This window comes from Lissotriton helveticus, chromosome 11 (assembly GCF_964261635.1).
Source record: "Lissotriton helveticus chromosome 11, aLisHel1.1, whole genome shotgun sequence".
Taxonomy (NCBI): Eukaryota; Metazoa; Chordata; class Amphibia; order Caudata; family Salamandridae; genus Lissotriton; species Lissotriton helveticus.
In genome coordinates, this window is record NC_136072.1 from 170,337,854 (window position 1) to 170,351,495 (window position 13,642).

A 13,642-nucleotide genomic window follows, 5' to 3' on the forward strand; every position below is an offset into this window, starting at 1 on the left:
CGCGTCTATAGAGTCTAATTTTGTAGATAGCGGTTCCAACAAGTTCTTAAAGATGACCGTCAGTGAACTAATTAGAGCATCTGAGGGGTTAGGTGGGGGCCCCCCAAATATAAATGGCCCAGAGCACCCTGGTACAGCTGTAACATAAGGTGAATCTAGTTGGTCAGACTCAAAGCCCAGGTCCATACTATCAGAAGATGCCGACATGTCCGTGCTGGCATCCAGTATTGGAGTGGTCGAGTCCACTTTAGCCCTTTTTGCCCCTGTTAGCTCTCTTGACCTTTTCCTTTTCGGTGGGTGAGTCCTTCCACTACCTACAGAATCCGTTACCAATAAGGGTTGACCCTCCTCCAATGACTCACTTAAATCCACACAGTTCACATAAGGAGTGGTTTCCACTACCCCGGAAGGACACAAGGGCTGACTGTCCCTTGATTGAGTTGTCGGGGTCCTAAGTTGTTGGAGCACTGACTCAATTGTCTCATCAATGCTGTCCAGGAGTGATAGATGGGTATTATGAAGGGTTATAGGAGTACTGGCATCATTTGACGGAGAATCCAGGATTGCCAGGGGCACATATTCAGTATTCGCCTCCAGCAATGTGTCTGGCACTGTGGAACTTTTCTTGGCCGCAGCGCTAGCCTTGGGAAAGAAATTTTCAAGAGTGTTGGCATGCTGTTGGGCAGACTTACTCCGGGATCCTCTGGAAGCCATGGAGAGGAATCGAGCAGAACGGACTGGCCTAGTAAGGCAAAGACAAGTTTAGGAAGAGACCTGGAGTCAGAGGGGGGGCCCGGTCCGGTCTCTCCCGGCCTCTAACGGCCTAAAACGGCCCGCTCTTTGCCCGGTCTTCGCCCCGAGCTGCGTCCCGCGCTGCGGGAGGAGGGAGGAAAGAAATAGGGAGCGTGAAGGGCGGGGGGCGGGGCCAGCAGGGAGAGCGGACCGGAAGGTGATAGACGGTCTCGCAGGGACTCCTGGCTCCTGGAGTCCCTGCACGCTCGCAGCCCCGCTAGCGCCTCTCACCCACAGCCAAGCAACAGGAACCAAGCCTTCCTTGATGTGCCCTAAGCCCCTCTGCACGACGCGGCACCCGCGGAGCGGGTGCGGCGAGATGTGGGCGGTGAGGGATGGGCGCCGCTGACGTCCTGGTCAGTTTAAGGTAAAGGCTCCGTGTGAAGAATAGTGACCCGCAGGAAGGGCAGTGGCGGGAGATTAAAAGTCCTCAGCAGGGCGGGGGCGGGGCCAGCAGGGAGAGCGGACCGGAAGGTGATAGACGGTCTCGCAGGGACTCCTGGCTCCTGGAGTCCCTGCACGCTCGCAGCCCCGCTAGCGCCTCTCACCCACAGCCAAGCAACAGGAACCAAGCCTTCCTTGATGTGCCCTAAGCCCCTCTGCACGACGCGGCACCCGCGGAGCGGGTGCGGCGAGATGTGGGCGGTGAGGGATGGGCGCCGCTGACGTCCTGGTCAGTTTAAGGTAAAGGCTCCGTGTGAAGAATAGTGACCCGCAGGAAGGGCAGTGGTGGAGATTAAAAGTCCTCAGCAGGGCGGGGGGCGGGGCCAGCAGGGAGAGCGGACCGGAAGGTGATAGACGGTCTCGCAGGGACTCCTGGCTCCTGGAGTCCCTGCACGCTCGCAGCCCCGCTAGCGCCTCTCACCCACAGCCAAGCAACAGGAACCAAGCCTTCCTTGATGTGCCCTAAGCCCCTCTGCACGACGCGGCACCCGCGGAGCGGGTGCGGCGAGATGTGGGCGGTGAGGGATGGGCGCCGCTGACGTCCTGGTCAGTTTAAGGTAAAGGCTCCGTGTGAAGAATAGTGACCCGCAGGAAGGGCAGTGGCGGGAGATTAAAAGTCCTCAGCAGGGCGGGGGCGGGGCCAGCAGGGAGAGCGGACCGGAAGGTGATAGACGGTCTCGCAGGGACTCCTGGCTCCTGGAGTCCCTGCACGCTCGCAGCCCCGCTAGCGCCTCTCACCCACAGCCAAGCAACAGGAACCAAGCCTTCCTTGATGTGCCCTAAGCCCCTCTGCACGACGCGGCACCCGCGGAGCGGGTGCGGCGAGATGTGGGCGGTGAGGGATGGGCGCCGCTGACGTCCTGGTCAGTTTAAGGTAAAGGCTCCGTGTGAAGAATAGTGACCCGCAGGAAGGGCAGTGGCGGAGATTAAAAGTCCTCAGCAGGGCGGGGGGCGGGGCCAGCAGGGAGAGCGGACCGGAAGGTGATAGACGGTCTCGCAGGGACTCCTGGCTCCTGGAGTCCCTGCACGCTCGCAGCCCCGCTAGCGCCTCTCACCCACAGCCAAGCAACAGGAACCAAGCCTTCCTTGATGTGCCCTAAGCCCCTCTGCACGACGCGGCACCCGCGGAGCGGGTGCGGCGAGATGTGGGCGGTGAGGGATGGGCGCCGCTGACGTCCTGGTCAGTTTAAGGTAAAGGCTCCGTGTGAAGAATAGTGACCCGCAGGAAGGGCAGTGGCGGGAGATTAAAAGTCCTCAGCAGGGCGGGGGCGGGGCCAGCAGGGAGAGCGGACCGGAAGGTGATAGACGGTCTCGCAGGGACTCCTGGCTCCTGGAGTCCCTGCACGCTCGCAGCCCCGCTAGCGCCTCTCACCCACAGCCAAGCAACAGGAACCAAGCCTTCCTTGATGTGCCCTAAGCCCCTCTGCACGACGCGGCACCCGCGGAGCGGGTGCGGCGAGATGTGGGCGGTGAGGGATGGGCGCCGCTGACGTCCTGGTCAGTTTAAGGTAAAGGCTCCGTGTGAAGAATAGTGACCCGCAGGAAGGGCAGTGGCGGAGATTAAAAGTCCTCAGCAGGGCGGGGGGCGGGGCCAGCAGGGAGAGCGGACCGGAAGGTGATAGACGGTCTCGCAGGGACTCCTGGCTCCTGGAGTCCCTGCACGCTCGCAGCCCCGCTAGCGCCTCTCACCCACAGCCAAGCAACAGGAACCAAGCCTTCCTTGATGTGCCCTAAGCCCCTCTGCACGACGCGGCACCCGCGGAGCGGGTGCGGCGAGATGTGGGCGGTGAGGGATGGGCGCCGCTGACGTCCTGGTCAGTTTAAGGTAAAGGCACCGTGTGAAGAATAGTGACCCGCAGGAAGGGCAGTGGCGGGAGATTAAAAGTCCTCAGCAGGGCGGGGGGCGGGGCCAGCAGGGAGAGCGGACCGGAAGGTGATAGACGGTCTCGCAGGGACTCCTGGCTCCTGGAGTCCCTGCACGCTCGCAGCCCCGCTAGCGCCTCTCACCCACAGCCAAGCAACAGGAACCAAGCCTTCCTTGATGTGCCCTAAGCCCCTCTGCACGACGCGGCACCCGCGGAGCGGGTGCGGCGAGATGTGGGCGGTGAGGGATGGGCGCCGCTGACGTCCTGGTCAGTTTAAGGTAAAGGCTCCGTGTGAAGAATAGTGACCCGCAGGAAGGGCAGTGGCGGGAGATTAAAAGTCCTCAGCAGGGCGGGGGGCGGGGCCAGCAGGGAGAGCGGACCGGAAGGTGATAGACGGTCTCGCAGGGACTCCTGGCTCCTGGAGTCCCTGCACGCTCGCAGCCCCGCTAGCGCCTCTCACCCACAGCCAAGCAACAGGAACCAAGCCTTCCTTGATGTGCCCTAAGCCCCTCTGCACGACGAGGCACCCGCGGGGCGGGTGCGGCGAGATGTGGGCGGTGAGGGATGGGCGCCGCTGACGTCCTGGTCAGTTTAAGGTAAAGGCTCCGTGTGAAGAATATTTACCTGTCTGGCACATTGATCCTAACGTCCCTAATCTGTTGCACCGATGTTTTTGTTATGGTGCATGAATATATGCTACTTTTACCTTACTACATTAAATTATAAAGTTCTTTCAATATGAAAGCAGAAGACTTGCTAGGTACCAGAATTTATGATGCAAACGCGACAGCTGTGAGTTTCACCGAGTGAAATTACATGATTGAGCTACATATTAACATCCTTTAATTAAATAAACTGAAAACGTTCTGTCCTTCCAACACAGTAATAATATATTTTTTAAATGAACGACCTCTTATTTTACACTTCTATAACACATTTTAAGTTTAATTTTCTATAATTCAGTTGATTTGTTTTTACTAACTATGTTTTATTAGTGCTTTGTTTCATCTGCATTCGTATGAAAACTAATTGCAGTGACCTTTACTTTGTCAGATATTCAAGAATTTTATGAAGTGACCTTACTGGACAATCCAAAATGTATCGACAACTCCAAGCCTCCTGAACCAGCCCTGCCGGTGAACACATGGGATTTTTCCAGCCTTCCAAGCACAACCGTTACTTCGGAAACCCTGCCAAATAACCTCAGCCCCAGCATAGAGGTATGGAGCGGACTGTGTGGCGGTGAAAAGCTCTTGTGCATAAACTGAAACTCTGCTAATGTCGGTTCAGACCTTGCTCGCTGTGGCATAGGGGTGCGACATGGGTGCCAGCGCTGCTAACGAGGGCATATGAGCACATTGATGTCTGTATGAGGTGTCGAATTGAAAGTTGATCTTGTAGTCCACCATATGCTGCTATCTGGCTTTTGAATTCGATATTGTTGTTTGCCATATGTATAAAGCACTACTGCCCTTTGCCTTACCTCCTAGACCTTCATCTTGCCCTTTTTTTTGCAGTCCAGAGCAGGCTCGCGTGTTTGAAAGTATGTAATATGTGCTTCCTCGCTCAGATGAGATAGATATATATATATATATGTGTGTATATATATATATATATATATATGTATGTATGTATATATATATGTATGTATGTGTGTGTGTATATATGTGTGTATATATATATATATATATATATATATATATATATATATATTTATTTATTTAATGTGCTCACGCATAGTGGCCTCTTATAAAAGCTCATCTTGAGTGAGGTTCTGAAGTGCGCTCCTCCTAATCCTGTTCATTTACGTTTCAGGGTACCTCCGAGTACGGTGCCCTCTAAACACCACACCTCCTTTTCTTAGTAGCAAAGAAGCGCATCACACTGTTATTTTCCACCATCCCCCAAGGAGTGGCTCCCTGGGAAATCCCCTTCACAACCTAAATTATCACATCAGGGAGCTAGCGCTCTTGGCTCCCGAGGGGAATAGGAGGGAAGAGTGAGCTGTCACCTCTCTTAGTCTCCATTTACAAGCTGAACTGATTACACCCCGCCTAGATCTTTAAACACACACCTCCTCCAAATCTGTGTTGCACAGTCCCTGTCCTCCCCCCCCCCCCCCCTCCATTTACATGTTATCCCTCCGTTTCCTCCCACGCAGACCGGCTTCTTGCACTTGAAATACAGAATTTAGTGCTTCCGCCTCGTTTAGCTGTACTGCAGGCAAGTCCGAGTCCACAGAGTGCACAGCTATTCCAGCACCAAGCAAATCCTGAAGACTTAAATGACATGGCTGACTTTTCATTCCACTTAAGTTTAAACTCCAAAAAAGCCTTAAAAATAATTTCCTTTCTCATGACAACATATCTGTGGATTACTCACCTTTTGAACATCACCCAGGTACAGCATTCCATGGAAACTTTTCTCCATAGCTTTCCCACGACAACGAGGACGTCCTAATACCACTGCTTCGCACGTGACTCCGCATGACAGCATCAATACCATAAGAAGACCTCGTGGTTCACCTAGGTCGGTGTCCCCTGGTCCGAAAGACTCTGGCAAGAAGAGGCAAAACGTCTCTGACTCCAACTCCAGTGGTGCCTCCGGTGTCGCTCTGAAGTAGGCGACTCAGACTAAACCGCCTCTGCTGATGCCAGGTTTGCATCCAGTGGTCCCTCTACTGCAGCCGGTGCCAGTGGCGCCCATCCAGTAGCAGGAGTTTCTAGCGTTCCTGATACCTGGGTCTGGCCCCTCCACCTTTTTATTAAATGCTATATTTAGCATTTTTGCGAGGGCTGCAAGTCCATCTGGTGCGGTGCACTGGCTGGCCCCATGGGTCTGCATTCTTATTCCCCAGGAGACTTTCTGGCACATTTCCAACTGGCTCCTTTTATTCCTTTCATGCTGATGGCTCTAGTGCCCTGGCCTCTACCGGTGTCGAGCTAGCTGATGCCGTTGCAAGTGAAAGAGAATGAGTCTTTGACTCCTATTGATCCTTCATCCTTGCCGTCTGGATCTGAACCGGTGCTGTGCCACCCGGATCCAATCCACCGCTATCTGCACAGCCATAGTCACCAGCACCACCGCTGGTCAAAGCCTTTCAAGAGGGCATGTCCGTTTTCTGCATGCCTATGGCTCCCTCTGAAATAATATTTTGCCCCAAGGATCAACAAGGGGCCTCCAGTCGAGTTACTGGCGACAGATCCCGCCTCTGAGCCATTAGCACCCCTTGAAACTAACAGGATGGTTCAGTCAGTACCAAAATCGTTCTTACTCGCAGGAACGTCTATACCAATGGAACCAAGGGAGGAGTGACACCCCACTGTGGTATCTGACTCAGAGCCTGCTTCATCTCAATCCTGACCACAACCAATACTCAACCTATCACACTCGAACACTGTCCGCTGCCATGCATAACTTTTAGGCTTGTACTCTGACCAGAGCCTACCATATGCAGATGACCGTGGAGGGAATGGTGAAGAATTTGCCCTATCTTCTGATGAGGGGACATTGACCTACACAATGCCAGTGGCAGAACACTTTGCTGATACTGAATTGGTTTATCCCACAGGACCATTAACTGAGGAAAGTGCGTCTTTTGCAATTGTGGTTGTAGGGGTTGCTGATATTGTTGACCTCTTCCTTCCTAGATAGGAAGTAAAAACTATTATGACTGAGGACCTTCACCAAGGCAAGGCCCCAACTGAACCTCTCCTGCTCTGTCAGTTCAAACATATAGAAATGTTGTACAAAAGGATGTTTTCCTCAAACAGCCTTGGCTTGAGGTAAGTCAACAGCAGTTGCCTCCTTGGATGCTACACCCATGCACTGTGTAACATGGTCGATGAAACCTTGCTGGTAGTCCCTGAAGACTTATAAGCTTCTTTGGCCAAAGCCGTTCAAGATGGCTAGGATATGTCCAAGTTCGTCATCCTCTGGCCTAGACACCTTGAATTGCGTAGAAAGGGCTATGGGGACTGTGAGAAAATGGGACTTTGATTAAGTGTGGGGAAAACCATTATCAAGCCACAACCGCAATCCTTGTCTGGGTGAACTGCAAAAGTTACTTAAACCTGTGCTTAACCCTTTGGCAGCATGGCACAAAAACAGTCCGGCTTAACTTAGTCACTGGGTTGAGAATTTATGGAGCACACAAACAGTAATAAAGTGAAAACACAGCACAAGGGGTATCCTGGGCCAATTTAGAAAATAGAGTAAAATGTAATAAAAGTAAACCAAAACCACAGCAATCAAGTTGGTAGAACCGGAGGTAGGCAATATTAAAGTTTTAAGTACAAATAGCGCTTTCTGCTTCTTGGCCCCAACTGTGAGCATCTCGTAATGTTAGACTGGGAGAAAGTCATAAGTTTAGAAGACCCACTGAAAAAGGTACCTACTTTAAGTTCTGTACTCGGAGTTCAAAACTTCAGGATTGAACAGGAGGAGCTCGACCCATTCCAGCCAAGGGTCAAGGACCTGGGAAGGCACTCTTGGGGATCAGAAACCCACTCTAGCAAAGAACAGGAGGGCTCAGGCAGGTTCAGTTGCATGTCCAGACAGAGCCAGTTGTAAGTCCAAGAAAAGTCAGTTTCAGGTCCAGGTGCAGCAGGTCATCTGGGCAATTGCAGGGAGATCTCTGGAGCTTTTTGTGTCTCTGCAATTTAGAATAGGAGGGCAGCCAAATAATCCTTGGAGTCACTTAGGTCTTCATCTGAACAAGCAGATGGCTCTCTTCTTCAAGCAGCAAGGCAGGTTTCAAGCAGCAGGCCAGTCCTCTGAGAAACAAAGGCAAGCCTCAAGCTGCAGGGCAGTCCTCTGGTAGCATGAGGGCAGCCCATTGAGAAATGAGGTAGTCCTCCACAGGTCTAGAAACAAACTGGAGAGCAGGTCTGAGGATCCTATTTTTATATCTGGTGCTATCTTTGAAGTAGAAGGACATTCTAGAATTCTCCCCCCAAACCCCACCTCCCCTGTTCCCCAGTTGGTTATGAAATTTGCTTCCTCCCTGCTCAGTCTTCAAGGGGTCTTGCGGTGACAATAGGCTAGTGTCAAGATATTTTTGAGAGTCTTGGTGCAGTTTTTGGAATGTAAGGGGACCCTCCCTTCCTGGCAGGATGACCCTCTCCCAGCTACCCCTTGGTCCTATTGTTCACTGTCTGGGCCCAATACATATTCCTGATAGGGTAGTAATTAACAGGCCCAGGCAGCTGGAATCTCCCAAAAGGCCCGAGTCCTTAGGGTAGGAAAATGCTAACTTTCCAAAAATAGCATTTTCAAAATGTTAATCTAATATCTTACATTACCATAACAAAGGATTTTAAATTTATTGGAGTTCCAACATGACATTTCTACCTATTCCCATACCAAATGTAGCACTTATTAAATGTTATAAGGTAACACAATTAACACAATGTCATCCAATGGGAGAGGTAGGCCTCACAGTAGTAAAAAAACAAATGTAGGGGTTTGTCACTACCAGGACATAAAAAGCTTAAAAGTATATGTCCAATGTTTTAAATACAATGCATCCTGCCCCATGGGCTGTTTTCAGTCCAATCCTCGGGCTGATTTATATGTATGAAGAAGGAATGCGGTTTCAGGGGGCTCACAGGCCCAGAATCCATCTGGAGGACAGGAGGCTTGAAAACACGGTGAGGTTGCTTTTTAAGTACCGCTTTGCTCCAGCAGTGCCAGACACACCAGAGCGAGTGTTCAGGCTAAGCGCGGTCCAAGAGCAGCCCTGTCCGAGGCTGGGACCCTCTTTTTCATCTTTTCTTGTGGCTGGTGATGCATGGTACAGCTGAGCTGTTCCGGGATGGGGTAAAAAAGGAAAAAAAAACTGGAAGCAGCAGTGGAACATATTATAAAGTTACATCCATCATTAAAATGCCTCAGAGGGCGGTTGGGGTTATCAGCAGTGAGATTGCTTTTGTGGAGATAAAATGTTTTATTGATTCAAGACATGCTCACCTTTCGGCTGATACCCCAATTGAGGCTGACTTTACTAGAGCCTCTGCAGCTAGCCCCTGCAGCTAGCCCTTCATTTGTAATATCTGGTAACTCGACATATCTTACCCCTAAGGAGGGCTCTAGTTGATGATGCACGTTCTATCACGCACAGCTACTCTTAGGAGTGTCCCGGCGAGGAGCTTCAGACCTGACATAAGATGTACAAAGATAATATTTTTTGTTCGAAAAGCCATTTTTATCCTTTTTTTTTAAAAAAAAGATTGCGTTATTGGTTAGAGCTTGAAGCTCCAGGGGTACTGTATTCCATGCAGCAGCTCCTTAATACGCAAGAGATCTTCATCCCGCTCATCGAGTTGGAGGTTTTGCCGCTTAGAGTTTATTAGCTGAAAGCAAATATTTCTGTGGGTTTTAAAAGCAGAACCTAGCTCTGAGATAAACAGCCCCCATCTGATGCAAGGCCCCTTTAGTTCATTTTATCTCAGCCCCTAAATGTAAAAGGAAGAAAGTGTGCAATACCACAATGGATGGTCCATCTTCCAGTCGGATGGTTAACAATCCCAATGAAGCATTGGTCAAGAGGAAGACACCAGGAGGACTATTTTACCAAGTTCAATACTCTGCTTCATGCCCAGCCGGCCATTATTTTGGAGAGACTAGCTTGTATTGAGTTACAGCTTACATCACTTACAAGACTTGTTCTACCCTTCCTGCTCAGGCTCCAGTGCCGGTACCCTCCCCTGCTTCACCATTTGTGCTACTGCTTAGAAACAAATCTCACAGAGGGGAAGCCTCAGTCTGTCATCAGTTACCTTGCCAGCCAGTCGCTATAACCTTACATTCTTTCGCTGGTTGCCAAGCTTAAGCTTTGTACCCAGCCCGATCCCACATAAAGACCATTGTATTTCCGGTATTAAGCCAATCAGGCAACTCCATTGCGCACAGTGGCCACAGCAAGGCTAGCAAGCTCTTTGCTGATATGGTATCTGTAGGAGGCTGGCTTAGTATATGGTGCACATGTATTTGAGTGAAGCACCTTGCACTAATCCAGACAACCCTTATGATGATTTTAGTGGTCTTAGACAACCATAGAAAGCTCTCTAAGTGGTAGCTGTGGAGAGCAGCCTTCAGGTTTAGTCCTGAAGGAGTGTTAAGCAGATTGTTTTACCTGAACTTTTCATATAGTGTAGGGTAAACGAAAAAGAACCACGCAGTGTAGTTATAAAATAGCTATATTTATTATACACCCTCACTAACATTGATATATCCCCTACCCGGAGATATCAACACAATACACACAATATTTTAAATATAGACAGGTAAGGAAGCACAAACCCATAGTGGTCTCCATGAGCAGACCAAACCATATACTTAAGAAGTAACATGCAAACTGCGACCGAAGTTGAGACTTTGACAAGAAGACTTAGAAGTTTGGGACACAAGGAACCACCCAAGGTAAGTACCCAGGAATCCCAGGGAGGCTGTGTGCAGAGTGGAAACACAACCGCGTACTCAATTCAAGTCAATGGGGAAATCGCCGTTTCAGTTTTCAAGAAGAAAGACCCATCCCAGTGGACCCTGAAGAAACCCTATGAAAGAAAGAAGGTTGGAGAGTCACGCCACCCATGGATATCCCAGGAAGCAGGATCTCTACACCAGGGAAGATGAGTGCATAGGTGCGAAATGACGTCGGAAACCACCGTAGACCACGAAGGAGGACCTCAGAAAAGATGCTGCTGGCAAAGAAGGTGAAAGTTCGGTGGAATCCAAGGATGGATTCTTGAAGAGGAGTACCTGCAAGCATAGGGAACAGAGTCTATGCCACTCAGGAGTGACCTGGAGGGACAGAAGACCAATGATGACGGAAGATGCAGGAGAATTGACGGTGACCTTGTTGCTGCAGCTGTGAGGACCAGGCGATGCTGTGTAAGTCCTGGAGCTGTTCATGAGCTGTCCCTCGTCGGAAGTCGAGGACCAGGGGGTCAGTGGCCTGCTGGAGCACCAAAAAGCCTTGGCAGCAGCAACAGACGTGGTAAACGAAAAAGGCGCAACATTGGGACCAGCAAGGACCAAGGGACTTGCCAAATGCAGGGGAGTCTGAGCAGGCCCCGAGCAAGCAGGGGAGCCCACTGAAGCCAAAGACCCTCTCAAGCACCTACAGGCCAGAGGCACAGGAATCATAGGATGACCTCTAGCAGCTCACCAAAGATACAGGCCTACAGTGCAGAGGATGTGGTGAGGTCGAAGACCTTGGTAGGAAGAGATGCTGGAGCTTCTTATAGCCCGAAGATCTCTTGAGGAAAATGTCAACAAGCCTGGTCAATGGCAAGTTGACACGGTGCACAGGGCAGGTTCTGTTCCAGCAGTTCCGACGAGGGATACTGGCCTCAAACTTGCTGAGAAGACAGTGCATGCCTCAAGGCAGATGCAGAACCACCACCTGTGTTGCTGAGCCTTTCGAAGTCTGTGGGATATCAGGAGCAGCAGACCGGTCAGCTTAGTTACGGTGCCTGCAAATGCAGGGGAGTGACTCATTCATTTCAAGGGAGATTCCTTCGGGTGTCTTTGATGCCCACAGTCCTGGAGAAGAACCTGGATGAAGCACAGGGAGAGACGATGCAGAAGACTGGCAGTACGATGAGACTAGGAGCAGCAGGAGTCTTCCTTGGTGCAGTCTTGTCTTGGTTCCTAGTCGAAGTCCAAAGTAGTCCAAAGCGCCCAGACAGTATAAGATGAAGTGGTTTCGGATCTGAATCTTGTCCCCTGACGAACCTGAAGAGCCACCTACAGGTAAGCCCTTAAGTACCGTTGGGAAAGAGTTGGAGTGGTTCAGGGATCCCTTCCAGAGGAGGGGCTGGACAGAGGTGAGGATACTCCCATGTCCTTTGTCCAGTTTCGCGCCAGAGTGGGAGCCAACAGTTCTCTGAACTGGTTCCAACTGTAGTATTCAAGAAGGACACCAAATGTGCCCTTCAAAGCAGTCTGGTGGCGTTGGCAAGTTCCCCTACCCCTGGTCAATACACTAAGTCTTGTCTGGGTGGTGGTTACACCTCCCTGTGACAGGAAACCTATTGTTCCACCTTCCCCTGCTCAAGCTCAGCAGCAGGAGGGCAGAATCAAGTCTGTGGTCAGCAGCAGCACTAGCTTGCTGTTAGACCCTGAAAGGCTGGTCCCGGAAATGCAGGGGGGCTCTCTAGGGGACCGGATTAAATGGGCTCCCATAGCTTTATGGCTTTCTGTGTGTTCTAAACCGGAGGTTGCCCTTGCGTTTGCTATCCTAAAGGGCTGTTTAAACTATGATAAGGCTTCCAGTATCCTGTATCTGGCGTATGTTTCGAGAGCCCTAAGTAGTCTGGGTTTTTCTCAGTCATTTCCTAATCCCTTTTTTATTTGACCTCAGAATAAAACAAGCATTAGAAATGCAATCGGGCTCGGATTTATTTGAGTTTGAGCTAATGGCATTGTAAATGCCAATGTCTTTTTGCCATGTGTTATGGAGTGTGTGCATGTGGTGTGTAGTGGAAGTATCTTGGTTGAATTGTAATTTTACCAATGGTGGCATGCTGTGCTTTATATGAATATGTTTAAAAGTAAAGTGTACCATACTGCGATTGCTTGGTGGAAAAGTGCACTGCCGGCTGGAGGTGTGTGTGCCTGGTGGAAGGGTGCACTGACGGCTGGTGGGTGTGTGCTTGGTAAAAGCGTGCACAGATGGATGATGGTTGTTGGTGTTTGTGCATGGTGAAAGCATTCATTGACGGCTGGGGGTGTGTTGTTGTGTGTGTTGTTTTCTGTGTGCTGGTGAGTGTGTGGTGGTGAGTCTGTGGGGGTGAGCCTGGGGAGTGAGTGTGGTGGTGAGTGTGTTGTGTTGAGTGGTGACAAGTGTGTGGTGTTGAGAGACTGAGGTGTGTGGTTTGTGTGTGCGTTATGTGTGTGTGGTGTATGTGTGTGTGGTGTTTTCTGCACACTCACACCCTGCCCCTACACATTCACACACTGCTCACCCGCACACTCCCAATGTCACCCTGCATAGTCACACACTGTTTACCCTGCACACTCATTCTGCACACTCACACAATGTGCACCCTGACACACTGTCTCTGCAGTCACTCTGCACTCACTGTCACTCTGCACTCACTGTCACTCTGCACTCACTGTCACTCTGCACTCACTGTCACTCTGCACTCACTGTCACTCTGCACTCACTGTCACTCTGCACTCACTGTCACTCTGCACTCACTGTCACTCTGCACTCACTGTCACTCTGCACTCACTGTCACTCTGCACTCACTGTCACTCTGCACTCACTGTCACTCTGCACTCACTGCCACTCTGCACTCACTGCCACTCTGCACTCACTGCCACTCTGCACTCACTGCCACTCTGCACTCACTGCCACTCTGCACTCACTGCCACTCTGCACTCACTGCCACTCTGCACTCACTGCCACTCTGCACTCACTGCCACTCTGCACTCACTGCCACTCTGCACTCACTGCCACTCTGCACTCACTGCCACTCTGCACTCACTGCCACTCTGCACTCACTGCCACTCTGCACTCACTGCCACTCTGC

At 51.0% G+C, this 13,642-nt stretch overlaps 1 protein-coding gene across 13 annotated transcripts in view; it reads left to right on the forward strand.

Moving 5' to 3' along the window:
- DLG1 (discs large MAGUK scaffold protein 1) overlaps positions 1-13,642 on the forward strand; it is a 1,315,748-nt gene that overhangs the window by 130,472 nt on the left and 1,171,634 nt on the right. For all 13 annotated transcript variants that reach the window (XM_078666465.1, XM_078666467.1, XM_078666469.1 and 10 more), the window contains exon 3: positions 4,155-4,321. In XM_078666465.1, the coding sequence (XP_078522591.1) occupies positions 4,155-4,321 (167 nt within the window). The remainder of the gene's footprint in view (positions 1-4,154; positions 4,322-13,642) is intronic.